Consider the following 16,331-nt stretch of genomic DNA (forward strand, 5'->3'; position numbering starts at 1 on the left):
TGGTTCAATTTTGCAGTTTTCAAGATACCCCAAACCCATCAACACATAGCCAAAATGCCTGGTCTCGACCTTGAGCATGAGCCCCTCGCGGCTGACGACGTGAGAAGTGAGTCACTTTTTTTTTCTCTTCGTCTACCTCTCCAACACAAGGTGGATGAATGAGCCCACCCATCTTGGGAAATCTCACTCATGGACCCCCCCCCCCCCCCCCCCCCCCCCCCCCCCCCCCCCCCCCCCCCCCCCCCCCCCTCCTCCCCCCCCCCCCCCCTCCCCTCCACCCATCATCAACCCACCAACAATTCTATAATTAATAAATCTTTATCCTCTCATCCCTCTCCCCCCCCCCCCCCCCCCTTACCGCTCTGCCCCACACAAGCTGTTCTTCTGAAGCTGCCATCTTCATTCACATCGAGACATTACTCAAACTCATCGTTGAATAATTCGGCATTAATCTCACTCTAATTGCACCCGGCTCACTCACTGTCGTTCTCACCAAACACCTTCATGTCATACCTCACTCATCTCACTCAACTCACTCACACCGTCACCACCACCGCAAACCCACAATCACAAACACCACCACAATGCTCAACCAACGACTAACGCACCCTCAGTCCTGGGACAGGATCCCCTGATCCCTCCCGCCCTTCTCTCCTCCGAGATCCCCATGACCGACGCCGCCCTCCAAACCGTCGTCCGCGGCCGCAACGAGGCCGTCGACATCATCATGGGCAAAGACGACCGTCTCCTCGTCATCATCGGCCCCTGCTCCCTCCACGACCCAGCCACAGCAATCGAGTACTGCGCCCGCCTCAAGGCCCTCGCCGCGAAGCTCTCCTCCGACCTCTGCGTCATCATGCGCGCCTACCTCGAGAAGCCGCGCACCACCGTCGGCTGGAAGGGCCTCATCAACGACCCGGACATCGACTCCACCTTCAAGATCAACAAGGGCCTGCGCATCTCCCGCCAGCTCTTCAGCGATCTCACGACTGCCGGCATGCCCATCGCCAGCGAGATGCTCGACACAATCTCCCCCCAGTTCCTCGCCGATTTCATCTCGGTTGGTGCCATCGGCGCCCGCACCACGGAATCCCAGCTCCACCGCGAGCTCGCCTCCGGCCTGTCCTTCCCCGTCGGCTTCAAGAACGGCACCGACGGCAACCTTGGCGTCGCCATCGACGCCATTGGCGCCGCGGCTGCCAAGCACCACTTCATGGGTGTCACCAAGCAGGGCCTCGCCGCTATCACCCGCACAAAGGGCAACGAGCACGGCTTCGTCATCCTCCGCGGCGGCTCCCACGGCCCCAACTTTGACAAGGAGAATGTCCAAAAGGCAAAGGACACGCTCACTAAGAAGGGCCAGAAGCAGGCCATCATGATTGACTGCTCCCACGGTATGTCCCCTGTCCTAACTTACAAGCACATCAAGACCTAACACGTCACAGGCAACTCCAACAAGGACCACCGCAACCAGCCCAAGGTCGCCGCCGTCATCGGCGACCAGCTCCGCGAGGGCGAAAAGTCCATCATCGGCGTCATGATCGAGTCCAACATCAACGAGGGCAACCAAAAGGTGCCCGCCGAGGGCCCCGCCGCCCTCAAGAAGGGCGTCTCCATCACCGACGCCTGCATCGACTGGGACTCCACCGTCGACGTCCTCGAGGGCCTCGCCTCCGCCGTCCGCGCCCGCCGCGAGCGCAACGCCGGTTCGGCCAACGGCAACGAGGACTCGCACAAGGTTACCCACCTGGAGGAGGAGTAAAGCAATCGTCACGTCTAGTAAAAATGACTAGTTTGTGATTTTGTGAGCAAAGAGAGGAAACACCCAAAAGAAAAATAGGGGGATGGAGGGGCTTTGATTGGATGAAATGGAACATACCAACCCCGCATGCATAGTATTTGCATTTTTCAAGGCTCCAGGGAGGAAATCAAGAAAAGTGATTTTTTATGCGGTTTATAGTCACGGTTGCATGGGTTCATGATACATGCGTCCTGGGTTGCTCGAGGGCGCCGAGGACAATTTGGAGAGATAGATAGCTTCGCAAAACGGCTTCTTGAGTCTCCTTCAACTTTGTAAACTTTGGTGATGCCAACAGCTTGATGCTGTACCGTCCCGTGATATTCCTACATAAGCCTCACCCATGAACTTGAACCCAAATCACGCCCACCCAAACGCCTTTCCTAAACTCTAGTACCATTTGTGCCAGATATCAAATCGCATCAATTCGGCCTCGCAGGCGAAAGCTGGCTATAATCCCCCCTCCCCCCAGAAGCAGCAGCAGCATCGGCAGCCCTCTTCCCCTCCCGCAGCTCATTCGCCCTCTTAAACACAGCCCACCCCAGCAAACCCGATGTGCCTAGCAGGAACCCCCACACAATGACGCGGTCCTTGTTGCTGTCGCGCTGGAAGCACATGGTCTGAACGTCTTCGTCTTTAGCCTTGCTGCAGAAGTCGATGCCGCGGCTGAGGCAAAAGGCCTTTGTGCATTGCGAGCAGGAGGAGGAGGCGGCGCGCTTGTTGAGGAGCGAGGAGGAGGAGGTATCGCGACTGGACGGAGGAGCGTTGCCTGGTGGTTCGCCGTCTGCTTTTTGGGGGCCCAGTGCTACGATGGTGCTGTTTTTGAAGCAGGTGCATTTGCAGAATGTTGGTGCTGCTTGGAGGGGTGTTAGTATGTCTTTGTACTCGGTGTTGGGAGAAGGACTTGGCATTTGCGATGGACTTACAGTTTGCGCTGACGAGAGCGACGAAGCCGCATAGTAGCAGCAGAATCATTGATATCCGATTCATTGTGGCGAGCTGCATCCACTGCCGACCGGATCTGGGTTGTTTCTCGCGACGGCGCGGGAGGTAGGTGAAGTTGTCGCCGTCTTTGGCTCGCCGTCAGAGAGGTGACGGACGCACGAGCCACAGCCGGAGCGGATCAGGGACGCGACCCACATATATGTGGCTTCTAGCCTTGCTGAAGTGTGGCTGAAGCTTCCCTATCTCTGATTCGCCGGCAGAACCCCAGTATCCAAAAAAGTTCAATTGGAGACTTTGAAGCTCCCCCTACCGAACATTGTGCTGTGTCTTTCGCCCGTACCTGGAGTGGAAGAGGAATATCACCAACCTTCAACCTCTACAACACATCACGACACTGCCGCCCACAATGCGTCGTGTACCCCGTCTCAGGCAGCCAAGCCTGCTGGCAGCCTCCCCGATCCAATGCACCTGCGCCGCGCCCGCCACATTCCCCATCTCAGCAACAGCATCACGAGCCCTCTCAACGACACCCGCACCCCCCAGCCGCGTCCGCAAGTTCCTCTGGAAAGGCGGCGACGCCCCCGGACCCGAAGACCCCTACGCCGCCGAATCCTCCCAGGCCCTCCGCCAGCAGCGCATCGCGCAGGAGCTAGCCGAGGCCGAGGCCGAGCTGGCCGCCTTCGAGGCCGATAGCCAGCAGACGCAGCGGGCCGAGCAGAAGCGCCGCCAGAAGCCCCAGAGCCGGCTCGCGCACCAGATCAAGAACAAGCGCGTGTGGGCGCCGACGGAGAAGGAGGTCGAGGGAGGAGACTACGTGCCCGCCAAGACGATTGATGGGCTCGAGGAGATTGGTGGGCTTGAAGGGTGGTGGGAGCAGGAGGGCCGCTGGGGCAAGGAGAGCGAGTACGTTGGCTTCGCGAGCGCCGGTGAGGTCGTCACAGATGCCGATGTGTGCGCTGCGCGCGTGAGGCAGGCTGTTGTTGAGGCGCTTGCTGTTGCTGGGTCTTCTGCTGAGGTGCAGGGCCGGTTGACGGCTGCGTGGGCCAGGGGCGACGCGGAGGGCTTCAGCAGGGCGACGGCGCTGGGATTAAAGACTGGGGAGGATGGTAGCGTCTCTCTTGAGGGTGATGCTGCGGCGATTGAGGGCGTCGTCGCGCCTTTGCTGGAAGCTCAGGAGGCGCAGACCTCAGAGGGCGCTGTCGAGGCTGCCGAGGCGAAAGCCTTGGTAGAGGCATGGGGCGAAGCCTGGAAGAGCATTTCTCTCGAGGACGCACGATTCAAGTTTGCTGTAAGTCTTCCCCCCTTTACTAGCAAAAGGGGCCGAAACCATTTTAACACTTGCTGCGACAGGTCCACAAGCGCGTCTTCCAACTGACGGGCCACCGCGTCCACGACGCCAAGCTCGCGCAGATCAACACGGTCGGCGACCTCATCGCCACCGTCGTCAAGCCGCCCAAGCCCACAAAGGTCGCTGAGGCCATTGCCCAGCAGGGCGCGCTGCTCGATCTGCCCAACGTCCGCGTCCGCGACCGCCGCGTCACACCCATCGACAAGGAGACCGAGGTCGGCCGCTGGAAGGTCATGGAGGCGGAGCTCAAGAAGAGAGGTCTGCCCGTTACCGGACACAAGCACCTCGCCAAGCCGGTGCAGAGGGCATGGATTCAGGGCAAGGCGTAAGGAAAAAGTGTGGTGGTGACGTCGGAGAGAAAAGGCGGAAGACCAAAAGGAGAAGGAAATGTGTCTGGTATAGAGGAGACTTGTACAGATATTGTACTCTTTGTAACATATGGAATATCAATGATTCTTGCTCTGATAATATTTGGATCTTGGCTACACTTTTGAGTTGGAAAATATCTTCAGTAATACCTCGATCTAGCCAAGTTCAAGTCATGTTGGAATTCATGCTCGGACGAGCCATCGTCAACATGTCTTTATTTGGTTGACTCTTCCACATCCCATCCATAAACAACGAGCAGTAGGCGTTGGCAGTTTCTACCTAGTCTCTATCTCTCCCTTTGGGCCCGTTTGTTCACAATAGACATCACCGTTCTGCATTGTTCTTATGCGGATACGTGCAGAGCAAATACATACGGCCAACAAACAGACGGACCTCGACCGGGAGAGGTGTGTTTCGTGGCATAGGGCTTATTCTGTGATATTTCCCCATCGACCTCACCTTCCTTTCACAAATATGACTTACTTCACCTTCCTCCATCCGTCTGAATATTTCAGCTTTGCCAAAACATCATCCTTTTCGCCCTCCTTGCCTCCTCCCCCTCTCAGGTCTCTGTCCTTTTCCACTTACCGTATCTCGTTACCTTCCATTCTTCTTACAACACTTTCCGCCATTCAGACCTGCGCTATTCTCGTCAGGCACTCATCGCACAGTTTCTGGCCGTACCTTTGCCTGAGATCCTTTCCCTCGCATCACATTGTGCCAGGCTACAAAACTCTCCTTTGCTTTTTCCATATTTTACCTCTAGTCAGCATATGACAAGGATCCTTCCAGGTAAATCATCCTGAACATCCTTTGCCCCTTCCGCTGACGACTCATCCGTCTATAGGATGTCTTCACCTCCAGACATGAGAGGGTGGTCCCCGGTCATCAGGTTGGAGAGGTGGCTACACTGGGCAAGGTCTCAGAAGCTGCCCGTGTACAGCCAGTACCCGGAAAAGTCTGCAAGAATTGACAAGGAACTCAAATCAGTCTCCTGGGATTTCGATTCGTCGGCTTTTCCTCGCCTTGGGGACCAAGAATGCTGGAAGCGTATGTACTCTGCACTCCGGTATCCGGCACGCAACCCCAACGAGCATTACTACATCAATGCACTCAACGCTGTCGATTGCGAGGTGTCGAGGATCCTCAACAATGGGAGCATGCACCAGACACTCGTCGACTTGGCGAGGAAGGCCGGCTTCGACGCGCGCAAATGTTGCGACCCGTCGCTCTCGAAGGAGCAAAGAAAATATGAGCCTCCGAAAGGATCTCGGCAGATGGACAATGCTGACGCACACACAAATGACAACCTAGGGGCACTCCCTTCCGGGCAAGTTGGTCTGCAGGAACCGCGCAACTTCGCGGCTCTCTCGGAGCTCTTGTTTCAGCAGGAGGCCCTCAAAGAGAAGAACGAGGCTGCAGCTGCTTATACGACTCCAACAAGCGCTGTTGCGCCCTTGACCGGCAATGGAGGCGGCTCGCATCGACATGCGAGCGCGTCCTCTTTTGAAGGCCCCAGAACTGAGCCAAAGGCATTAGCAAAGAGTGCCACGATGGACAAGCACGTTGGCTTGCAATCGAGCAAACAGCCCTTGTCGGTTCAAGAATCAGACGTTGCTGGAAGACTGTGTTCCGAGGGAACAATCAGGGACCTCACAGATCAAACGGTACACCCGATATCCAGCGACGCAGATTCGAAAATGAAAGTCAACGGATTTGTTATTCCAAAGAGACAGCGCGGGGGTAGCGTCCAGCAAGAGAAGGCTATAGCCTTTGCGAGGCCAGAGTCGAGATCAGCAACGAGCACAGCCTCGAGAGGAGGGCCATCTGGTTCCCAACCCCCGCTCTCGAAGCAGCCTCCTATTCAGGTCCCCACACACGCTCAGCGAACTTTGGAACAACAGACTCGACGAGAATCGAGTGGTTCCTTGAGCGTCTCTCTACCCCAGCATGGCGCATTGGCCAGAAGACCGAGTGGTACTAAGGGATGCGAACTTTCGACGCCGTCAACTCCACCGCCACAAGCCTTTTCCAGCAAAATCCAGCAACGCGGTAGTCTGGTAGTCAATGCAGAGTCTCAAGAGCAAAGTGCTCCACTGGCAGAACACAAGACGGCTAAGCAACCCGTTGTGGTCTCGACCCAGGAAAACACGACCCAAGGGCAAAACCTCACAAGTGCGTTGACGAAGAAGCTTGAGGCGACTATCAACCAGAATCTCTTGGAAGCAATCCGAGGAGTCTACCGCAGCTCTCCCAAGTTGATGGAGGGAAAGATACGAGGATGGCTTGACGGCCCAGAGTACCGCTCCATGGGATTCGCTGTTCTCCGGGACGTTGAGAGCGAGACGACGAAGATGGTTAGAGAGTCTCTCGTCGCCAAGATGAGGGCCATGGAGCAAATTGTCAAGGGCTCTGAGAATCCGCATCAAGCGGAGTCACCCCGGGACACCAAGCGCAAGGCTGATGAAAAGGATGCCGAAGGAGGTGACCAGAGTCAACAGGCTGCGAAGCGGCAGCGGGGCGACGGTGGTGGCAGTGGTTGTACTGCATGAGATATGTTGGCAGACCGACCGTTTAGATACTGACAGTGGACAACCGGGATATGGCATTCTCGACGATCGCGTTTGGAATACGGTCTAAGCTTGGTTATGGATTAAGGAGGATATCCTATTGGGAATTGTTTGCTTTGGCGTTCGTATCGGATGGATTTGCTTTTTGAGGATTATTCATACCCCTTTGATGTATCTTACGAGACGACAATCGAGTCGATTAGCATGCATGGTTAGCCTACTAGAACTCCCTTTGGAAGGGCTGAGCGAAGATTTAACCCGACAAGCGCCAACATCAAATGTGAAATGTCATACAAGTAGTCATGTTCCCTCACATCAGCAACACTGAAAGCTTCATTCAGCCCTGAAAAGGGCAAGCAGCTCGATTCTCCGCTACTCAAGTCATGCGTGACCGAACTCTAGTTCGGTATAGGATAGGAAAAATTTCCATTCCCCGTTCCATCACGCGTAAGCAAAAACGCTTCATGCCATTCATTCATTCCATCTTCCTCGCTCCCGTCATATCAAGCTTTCGTTTTTGATTCGTTTCTGTTAAAGGCATCATTAGATGCGTGTTTTTTTTTTTAGAAGGGGGAGAAAGAAATTGGGTGTGTAAGACGTACATTCAAAGTGGAAGTTGCCGTCGTTGTTGGACAAGCGCTCGCACAGGTTCACGTCGGCGTCGATGGCCTGGCCCTCAACGTTGAAGAGGCGGGCGCGGAGGATGGGCTGGTCGCCCTCGAACTCGAAGCGGATGCTCTCGGCGGAATCAGCGAAGCCTAGGAAAGGAACACATTAGTGGATTTGTTGCTTCCTACCATGGAAGGAGATACTGGCCAAGGGAGGCAGCCCGGGTTTCCCCAGTGAGATGTAGAGTGTGTATGGGAGTGCGAGGACAAAAGAGAGGAAGAGGAGGAGGATTAGACGTACCGCGGCCACCCCAGTCGAAACGGCCGTTGTCGTTGCCGAGGCAGTCGTTGAGGTTGCACTCGGCGTCGACGAAGTCGCCGTTGCCGTTCTGGAGACGGGCGCGCAGGATATGGCCGTCGTCGACGCGGGTGTCCTGGGCGGAGTGGTGGAAGTTGGACATTTTGGCTGACGTTTGTTTGTGAAGGTTGTTTTGGGAGATGAATTGAGTTTATTCAGAGGGAAGAAGAAGAGCTGCGGGTGAGTGGGGGATGGGAAAGCTTTATATAGATGTTGAATGTCGTCAGGACGGAGGATGACGAGGGTAGGAGTGACGGGGCAGCTGCTTGTGGCTGGAACCTTATTCACATCAAGCTGGAGAACAGGCAGGAAGCTCGGGAGGGGCAAGGGGGGGTGAAACTGTGGAAGAGAGAGGCCTCCATTGTATTCACTGGGTACTTTGTCGTCTGTTGCAGACACGTGGAGGTGGGAAATGGCGGTCTTGAGACGAGGAGAGCGGGTTTCCATTGGCGATGGAAGCTTCTCCTTGGCCGGGACCGCTGTCCACGTCCTGCTTCTACCTCAGGGAACCTCAGGGAAGCTTGATGTTCTCGTCCATGAGCCTAGAGCTGAATCCCTCAGCCATTGGCAATATCTGGGCTCATCCTTGGCCCTGCCAGTCTGGCCCTATAGGGAGAAGCTAGCTTCACGCCCATGAACCAGTTGGACCCGGTTTGCTCACTTCCCATAGCTTCGGTTCGTTTCTGTGCCTAGCATGTCGTAACCTGTGACCTCTGGTTTCCATGGGAGGTGGTGTCACGGTGCTGGCTATTCTTGCTACGTAGCTCATGGAGCCAAGAGCCTCCTCCGCTGACAGGGGGGAGGGGGCAGGCATGGGAGCTTCCAGGAGAGCTCGTTGGTTGGACAGGGGGCAAGACGAGGCGAGGGTGAGGCTAGGCGATGGAGGGGCGGCGGGGTGGGAGCTTAAGTGGGATGGATGGAGGGGTAGCTCTGCTCTGGTTCCCATTTCACGTCACGGCGATGCCGGGTTATGGATATTTCGTATGGCTGTACGGCATTGAGTGCCTAGTAAGTCCACGGCGTAATAGGAGCTGCCTTTGGCACCTTTGGTAGACTAAGGTAGGTAGCTACTCAATGCCTCTAATGCACTCCCCACGCCATGCCTCGAGTCTATTGATGCCCTTCTTCTTCCTGTCATTCGACCCCGCCGGCACGAGGGTGCCGAGGGCTCGCGATGGGGGCCGCTTGGCGTACATGAGGGGACACGCCTCTCATGCAGGGTGCGACTGGGACAAACTGGGACACGTTTGGATACGGGGGAGCCAGGGACGACTGAGAGGCCACGAGAGGTTTCTCTGGTGTGTTGGATGACGCGGCCTGCCTTTTGTCTCTTGGCCTGTAGGAAGGAGGACAACATTGGGGTTCATTGTGGTCTTGCTCTATAAACACAGGAATGGGAAAGGGAAGGAAACATAGGCTGCTTTGAAGCTTGGGGTGTGGCATCATGGCCCGTGAGTGTGGAAGAGTCTGGGCAGATGAATTAGGAGGCAGCCGCGCGTTGCTTCGGCTGAAGAAGAGAGGCGTGAGGTTCTTGGCGACTTGCCATGATCCGTGGGTTGCCTCTCCCTCTCTGAAAGCCCGCGTATTTGGGAATGGAGGTAGGTGGGAGGAGTAATTCTGGGGAGTGAAGTGAAGTGAAAGTAAACAAAAGGCCAGAATCAAGCATAAAGTCGGCTTCGGCACGCCACGACTAACGCGCTACAGAGCTCCTCCCCCCTGTTCCTGAAGACAATTGGGCTACAGAAGGAAGTGGAGAAGTCAATGAATAGAGCTTGTCATCTGAGACCTACCTAAAGTCCACTCCGTAAGAGCTGCAGAAGGTGAGTACCGGTAGGTAGTCTCTTGGTGCTTCAGACTTGAGAGCATGACGCTGTGATGGCTCCAGACATGAGACCTTAGAGTCCTGCCTCTCTCATTCTCACCACTGTAACAAAGACAGAGACAGAAAGAGCTACCAAGCTTCCTCTTGGTTCCCGTTACTTGCTTCTCTAGCTCACGGAGAACAGAGGGTGGAGGCATCGCGTCGCGGGTTCTGGACATGTCGTCCATTCATGTGGCATGAGGTTTTCCCTGGAACCACTCTTTTTTCTGCCCATTGGATTCTTTGGCCCCCAGCAAAGCAGGTCTGACCTATCAGAGTCTTGAGAAGAACACCAAAACAGAAGTATTGGCGGGGAACGGAGGCCGTGGCCTGCGGCAAGGACCGATGCGTTCCGTTCGTGGCATCGCCTCATGGGGTCGGGCCAGAACTCTGAACTCAGACCCCTCCTCTCTATCCTTCTCTGTCTGGATCCTGTTTCTAGTCCAGGGTTCTTGGGCTAGCCTGGGAAGCTTGAGAGGGCTGGAACACGATGGTACGCCACTGGCGTGATGGTCCCCGGTATATGCTGGCGGTCTGGCGTAACGATGTCGTCGTAGATGTAGCAAAGACGTGTTTGTATTGGCTACTACGTACTCCATTGTGGTTATCGTGGGTGAAGTGAGGTGTGTTTTGAGTTGAGGTGACGATCTTCTTTGTGGTTGCACAGAGCACCAAAGCCACCACACAGGCACCAGAGGCACAACTCTTAGGGGATTTTTCGGAGGGGTCCCAGTCGAGGGGGGAGCCAAGGCGGGGCGGGGCGGGGTTCGGATTCATCATAGGAGCGGTCAGAAGTTTGGAGGGGTAGAGAAGCAAGGTAGAGGGCAAGACTGGAGGTGAAGCAGACAGAGGATTGAGTGATTGAGACAATTGGCGACAGGCACCTTGACAGCCTTGGCCGGGACCTGGATGAGACGATCAAGGTTGACGCTATTGGCACCTTGAGGGGTTGGGCAGTTGTATAAAAAGACGGTTGTCGTCCAGCCTGCAGGACTGAGGAGTACGCTTGCTGCGAAGACAAGATGATCCTTCAGCAATTCCTCCAGGCCACGAATAGTTCCAGAAAAGATCAAGAGCGGCAACAGTACATTCAACATCACCACGGTGGAACAGAGGAACAGAATTCGGCGTCTCAAAAGATGTATTGCTCAAATGAGTGACTAAACATGCCAATAGGTCCATCGATTAGAGGAACACTATCCGCCGATGCAAACTACCCGTCAACCAGTCGTAACCCATATCCCGAATTCAAAAACTCATATCGTCGTCGTATCGAGAGAAAGCGAAACCGCAATAAGGCAGCAACGTATCACAGGTCGTCGTCAAGGGAAGAGGCGTTTATTTGCAGGAGGAGCAAGAGCAGCCAGAGCCGCAGTTGCCTGAGACAGGTTAGCGTCTTGGTCTCCAATGACTGACCGCCGACAACACCGTTACGGTCGCGGTGCGGTGGCAGGGGGGAGAGTAAGGTACATACAGGTAGAAGCGCCGGAGCAGCCGCAGTCACCCTTCATTTTGATGGTTGTTGGTTCGTTTTGGGGGGTTTAAAAAAGGTGTTGTTGTAGTTGACGTGATGAACTTGAATGTTGACGTTGTGGAGATCAGTTCAGAGGCAGATGAAAAGAGGTAAGAAGCCGCGCACTTATATATCCAGAGCCTCCTCCTAGCAGCTCGGATAGTCACCCAGAGGGAGGGGACACTGAGAGTAGCAGGAGGAGGGGTCAGATGTCAGATGAGGGTGGCCAGATGGGACCGGATCGGGGGGCCGTCATTGGGCGGGTGCGCCGTTTGTGCGGAAACACAGTCCAAGTCAAGCCAGCGTCGTGGCTCGGGACTGGCGACCTGTTGGCGAGGGGTGCCTCGGTGGGGTTTGCGCTCTTTGTGCGTTGACGGTAGCCAGTCGTCCTCCTTTTCTTTCGGGGCTGGAACTTGGCCCGGCATGGATGTCCATGGAATGGCCCATGGGGGGGTTGAGTTGGTTCGGGGGAGGTCTTTTTTGCCCTTTTTGCGCCGCGCGAATCGCCTCGGCCGCCCAAACCAATCCTGGCTGACGGGCAAGACAGGGTCAAAGACCACTGTGATGCTTCCCAATTGTCAACCTTTTCTTATCTCAACGCATCGTTGCCGGATAAGGTTCAGGTGGGTTGCGTCTTTTGTGCGGGAGGCGCTAGGATTCGGCCATTTGTTCCTCAATGCATCGTTTGCAGCTGACCCTGGCAGGACGATGAGATGAGATTCGTATCTCTTGAGATGTTGCCGAAGCAGGTAGGCATCCCGTGTCATCCAGTCGCAAGTTCCAGAAGTTGCTCTGGGGGATTGTGGTACTGCGAGACAGACGGGCATCGAGAGACTGGTAGAGATAACGGTATGACGACGATAGCAAACGGTCCTCATTCAGGCAGGACCCTGAATCTTTGTCCTGGCGGCTGACGTCGGACGCACTCGTGGCGAGGAGGGGTATCCCATCCTCTGCCTGCCCGTAAACTGCTGTAAGCTGCCCCAAGCGCAGCGCCAACGCTGATGGAGGGGCACTATCCGTAGCACTATGATGGAAGGGCGAGTGAGGGGTACCCGTGGCTGTGACGTCTGCCCTGTCACTCTGCGCCTGCGGTGTGTGTGTGGCTGTCTCGAGTTGCGGCCTTTGTGCGTGAATCTTCACCACTCGCTCTGCGATGTACCGATGTAGCTGAGACCCTTGGCCCTCGAGGCATTTGTGCCGTTATCAATTTCAAGTCCGAGATGCGCGCATGATCGGGCAATTCTGCGATTGATCGTCGCCTGCCTGGACGGTATGACGGAGCCACCTATCGACGGTCTCAGGTCTCTCTTGTGCATTCTTCGGTTCTTCTCCATCACTCGGCCGTTCTTCATCACCGCTTCTTCAGCAAGTTAGCGACCAGCCAGGAGGAGACAAACCCCACCACTCAGACGGCGAACCCCACGGCTCTAACAACCCTGGGTGCATTGACCCTCCTGCGTGTGTACACCTACTGCGTACGTAGTAGTAGAGTTGCTGCTGCAGTGCTGGACCTGCCCTGTTCCCGTCCCAACCATCTTTTCCTGTTGACTGGTGCCGCCAACCGCGTCGGAGTGTTTTCTTGGTCACGATGCTAGCGATTTCGAGGCTTTGAGTGGCGCCGTTCTCCTTTGGTGCCAGGTGCGAAAGCTGCTAGGCCATGCGTCCGACGGCGGATGATGTCGGTAAGAGGCGAACTTTCCTGACCGCTCTAGTCAGGCCCGATGAAGACTGACGAGATGAGACCTTTCCAACAAATGGAGCGTAGCGTATGCCTACACGCTTCCGACTGTATTGCGCCGTGACCCGCCATCATTGAAGGCCGTGTGAGAGTCTACATCAGAGACGCTGCAGCAAGACGTTGATGACCGCTTCGGGCAACGATCGGCTAATGTCGGAACGGATGACATTGACGCACGGGCACCGGAAGCTCGGAACTTGTCGGCAAATCCGGTCACGTGGTCCACCGGCGTTAAGGTACTCTGGGAAAGTCGAGAATCTCCACCACGATTGAAGGTCTACCTTAGACGTGATGGCATCATGTTATCACAAAATCTATCAGAGGACCAGATCAATCCCAATAGGCGAGGACGGGCCGCTCGGCCAAACCATCCCGCAAAAATGTAAAATAGGTCGCATGGGATTGTCACGCAAGTCCGCCAAACGATGCTGGGGCTACGTTGCTTCTCAACATCAGACACCACGCAGAGCAGCTGCGACACGACGTGTGAGTGGCATCTATTCTGCAGCAAGTGGAGCGACAACGTTCATCAGACACAAGAGGCGATTGGGATATCTCAATGAATCAGAATGCATCATTCGTGCTATCAGAATGCTTCTTGCACAAGTGATTAGCCTGACCTTTGTCTACTGAAGTTAATGCCATAAACCCACACCCAATGTTTCTGTCCAGAGACCTCCGGATCATCATCCCGAATCAACGATTGCACGCTGTTGCTGGCCTTGCTTTGACAGTCGAGCAGGAATATCAATCTCTTCTCTCCAAATTTCTCTCCAATTGGACGCCCAGAAAGCCTGACGCATCGCAGGAAAGAAGACAACCATTAGTCGGAAGTCAGTTCCGGCTCCATACTTCCTGGCCTCTTGAACGACTTCATGCCAGTCAATGTTGCCTCCAACGTGGACACTGACGGCCACGGTTCCGAAGCGAAGCTGTCCCACCTGACGTGCCCGGCAGAGAGAGAGGACAAGAGATTTCACACCTTCAAAGTAAGGTGCGCCTGTCATGTCCTCTCCGGTGTCTGTGGTATCTAAGAGAAGCAACTTCGCTTGCCGGGGCACCCAGTATCTGAGCAACGCAGCGCGTTCATCCAGTCCCTCAAGGAGCGAGTAGTACATCGCAATTCTGCTGCGGAATACTTCCAGGCCGGACAGGTTCCACGTGCTGCTTATCAGAGAGTGAATCTCTAGAGTAGGGTTCTGGCCAAAGAACTTGTTTATCCCCTGCTCAGGAAACCTTAGGCTCAAATGCTCGATGCAGGGACAACATTCCGTAATCGTGTGACCCAACTGGTCCCTTATTACTAAGCCGCCATTGGAACTCAGAGAATCGAATTCGACAAAGAGATGCGTGAGCTTCGGGAATCGACTCAGGGCCCTGCTGAGAGTAGTGGCATTCATGCCCGTGGGCCGAAGGATGAGTTGCGTCATGGAAAGAGATGTTCCACTAATACTGAGAGGGCCGGTTAGACCCCAATGGCCAAAATCGTACGAGGAAACAACTGCCTCAAGAGTCGGATGGGCGACGAAGCATTCCAAGACTTTGAACCCTGCGCCAAAAGAATAAAAATTCTCGAAGTGTGTCGAGCTAGGGAGCAAGACAAGCCACTTGAGTTCTGGGCAGACTCTCCGCTTCATGCCTTCGACGGAGTACGTTGAAATGGCGACGAACAGCATTGTCCGCAATCCTATTGTTTGTAATCTGTGGGAAGCGGGATTGTTGTCTTGCACCTGAGAAATTGCGAGGGAGTAAATCCTGGGAACAAAACAGAGCAACAGACCAATCAGTAACCCCATAATGGTTGAAAGGTTTAATCGACTCATCGCCGCGTGCTGTCTGCATAATAGCAGGATATGTCCCTCAGCATCCGAGAGCTTGCTTTCGTCGAGTATAGACTTATGCCACTTGTCAAAAATCTCAGGCGTTTTCATCTTGCTTGGGTCGTAGTAAGCGTCCGGGCCTGATGAAATATCGACCTCGCGGATCAAGCGACGCAGATGTGGGGTTTCAACCAACGTTCGGATGAGAAGTACTAGTTGATTGTAATGAGTGTGCGGGAGCTTGATGGTGTGATATAAACCCTGTTGAGCTAACGGGAGTGTTCTCTGGTTTACGAGACAGAGAGGGTAGGCGTCTGCGCAGTGGTGAGAAATCATTGTAATGAGCTCGTTCGGCAGTGACGAGAAAGTAGCGCCCGCCATGGCTTTGGTGTCTAGTGGCCATGTATCCGTTGTAGATGTGCTTCTTGTTGTCGGGCCGCTAAGACGTCGGGGGCGAGGAAGTTCGAGTTTGATGATGGGATGATCGACTGTTGACGAGCGTCTTTTCGAAAGGCCATCAACCGATGAGAGGGTATAGGAAAGACTTCAGTTGTCGTGTTTTGTATCTGAATGCTTGTAGATGGGTGTTCTGTCGAGTGGGAGGTTTCGTCGGAGAGCGCAGAAGTGAGAGAAGTGATAGAAGTGATGAAGATGGGCAGAGTGGACAAGACTGGGCTCGGTCAAGGAGGTAGTCGGTATGAGGTAGAGTGAAGCAAGCAAGAGAATATGAGATGCCTCTTTCCACCTGCGATGACCGTTTGCTTCTCGCTGCATGCCTGCCTTCCTCATCATCTGTATGGTGCCAGTAAAATGCGGAAGGAGGAACACATCGTGACCGCTTAACAGGCTGGAGAAGACTTTAGTCGGGTGGACAGAACATCATTCTTCGCTCTGACCCTCTCACTTGATGACTAGCAAGAAGCATCTGTTGAATCCTAGAGTGGGAAGTCGTGGCCTGGAGGGAGGCAGCTTGACGATTCCCTTGGAGCCCCAGCGGAATTTGACCAACACAAGGCGTGACTTCGTTCCAAACGACATGGCTCGAACAATATAGCCATGCGACAACACCTGAGATACACTGCGTATGATGATAACATGTGCCGACATCGCAGGTGTCCCCGTAGCGTCCCGGAGGATTTCGCCATCTCCACCATGGAGTTCCAAGTCCGCTCCGGGCCATCGCCGGACGCATGCCGGAAAGGGAAGTGGTGGGCCGCCAGTCGACGCCCTGACTGGATGGAGTTGCAACTCCATTGTGGAGAGTCGGCGGCACTGACCCGGAGCGGGATTCCTGTGGTCTCGAAGAAGGCTTTGTCGTCTGAACGAGCCTCGATTGTGTGTTATGACTGGACTTTGTGAGCTTTGGATTCGATTCATATAAGAAAGAGGCAGAATGCTGC

At 54.9% G+C, this 16,331-nt stretch overlaps 6 protein-coding genes across 6 annotated transcripts; 2 read left to right on the forward strand and 4 right to left on the reverse strand.

The window, feature by feature from the left end:
* Positions 1-54: 54 nt before the first annotated feature.
* Positions 55-1,762, forward strand: CLUP02_16873 (3-deoxy-7-phosphoheptulonate synthase; the record flags this gene model as incomplete). Its single annotated transcript, XM_049295791.1, has 3 exons — positions 55-106; positions 615-1,394; positions 1,446-1,762. 3 exons carry the CDS (start codon positions 55-57, stop codon positions 1,760-1,762), a joined length of 1,149 nt encoding a protein of 382 aa, XP_049152938.1.
* Positions 1,763-1,976: 214 nt separating this feature from the next.
* CLUP02_16874 (uncharacterized protein) lies at positions 1,977-3,060 on the reverse strand (the record flags this gene model as incomplete). The annotated part of the gene is made up of 5 exons (XM_049295792.1): positions 1,977-2,124; positions 2,339-2,651; positions 2,725-2,868; positions 2,899-2,956; positions 3,037-3,060. The coding sequence occupies 5 exons, from the start codon at positions 3,058-3,060 to the stop codon at positions 1,977-1,979; spliced, it is 687 nt and encodes a 228-aa protein (XP_049152939.1).
* Positions 3,061-3,149: 89 nt separating this feature from the next.
* CLUP02_16875 (uncharacterized protein) lies at positions 3,150-7,012 on the forward strand (the record flags this gene model as incomplete). Its single annotated transcript, XM_049295793.1, has 6 exons — positions 3,150-4,031; positions 4,094-4,416; positions 4,494-4,670; positions 4,723-4,867; positions 4,976-5,177; positions 5,325-7,012. The coding sequence occupies 6 exons, from the start codon at positions 3,150-3,152 to the stop codon at positions 7,010-7,012; spliced, it is 3,417 nt and encodes a 1,138-aa protein (XP_049152940.1).
* A 521-nt stretch (positions 7,013-7,533) lies between these two features.
* On the reverse strand, positions 7,534-8,099 carry CLUP02_16876 (CVNH domain-containing protein; the record flags this gene model as incomplete). Its single annotated transcript, XM_049295794.1, has 3 exons — positions 7,534-7,558; positions 7,665-7,788; positions 7,940-8,099. The coding sequence occupies 3 exons, from the start codon at positions 8,097-8,099 to the stop codon at positions 7,534-7,536; spliced, it is 309 nt and encodes a 102-aa protein (XP_049152941.1).
* Positions 8,100-10,295: 2,196 nt separating this feature from the next.
* Positions 10,296-10,809, reverse strand: CLUP02_16877 (uncharacterized protein; the record flags this gene model as incomplete). The annotated part of the gene is made up of 2 exons (XM_049295795.1): positions 10,296-10,687; positions 10,728-10,809. Coding segments are annotated over 2 exons (474 nt in total), but the record flags the coding sequence as incomplete, so codon positions are not given.
* A 2,988-nt stretch (positions 10,810-13,797) lies between these two features.
* On the reverse strand, positions 13,798-16,038 carry CLUP02_16878 (uncharacterized protein; the record flags this gene model as incomplete). Its single annotated transcript, XM_049295796.1, has 4 exons — positions 13,798-15,419; positions 15,454-15,520; positions 15,598-15,778; positions 15,836-16,038. 4 exons carry the CDS (start codon positions 16,036-16,038, stop codon positions 13,798-13,800), a joined length of 2,073 nt encoding a protein of 690 aa, XP_049152943.1.
* Between the last annotated feature and the right edge of the window lie 293 nt (positions 16,039-16,331).

Source organism: Colletotrichum lupini, chromosome 9 (genome assembly GCF_023278565.1).
Source record: "Colletotrichum lupini chromosome 9, complete sequence".
Taxonomy (NCBI): Eukaryota; Fungi; Ascomycota; class Sordariomycetes; order Glomerellales; family Glomerellaceae; genus Colletotrichum; species Colletotrichum lupini.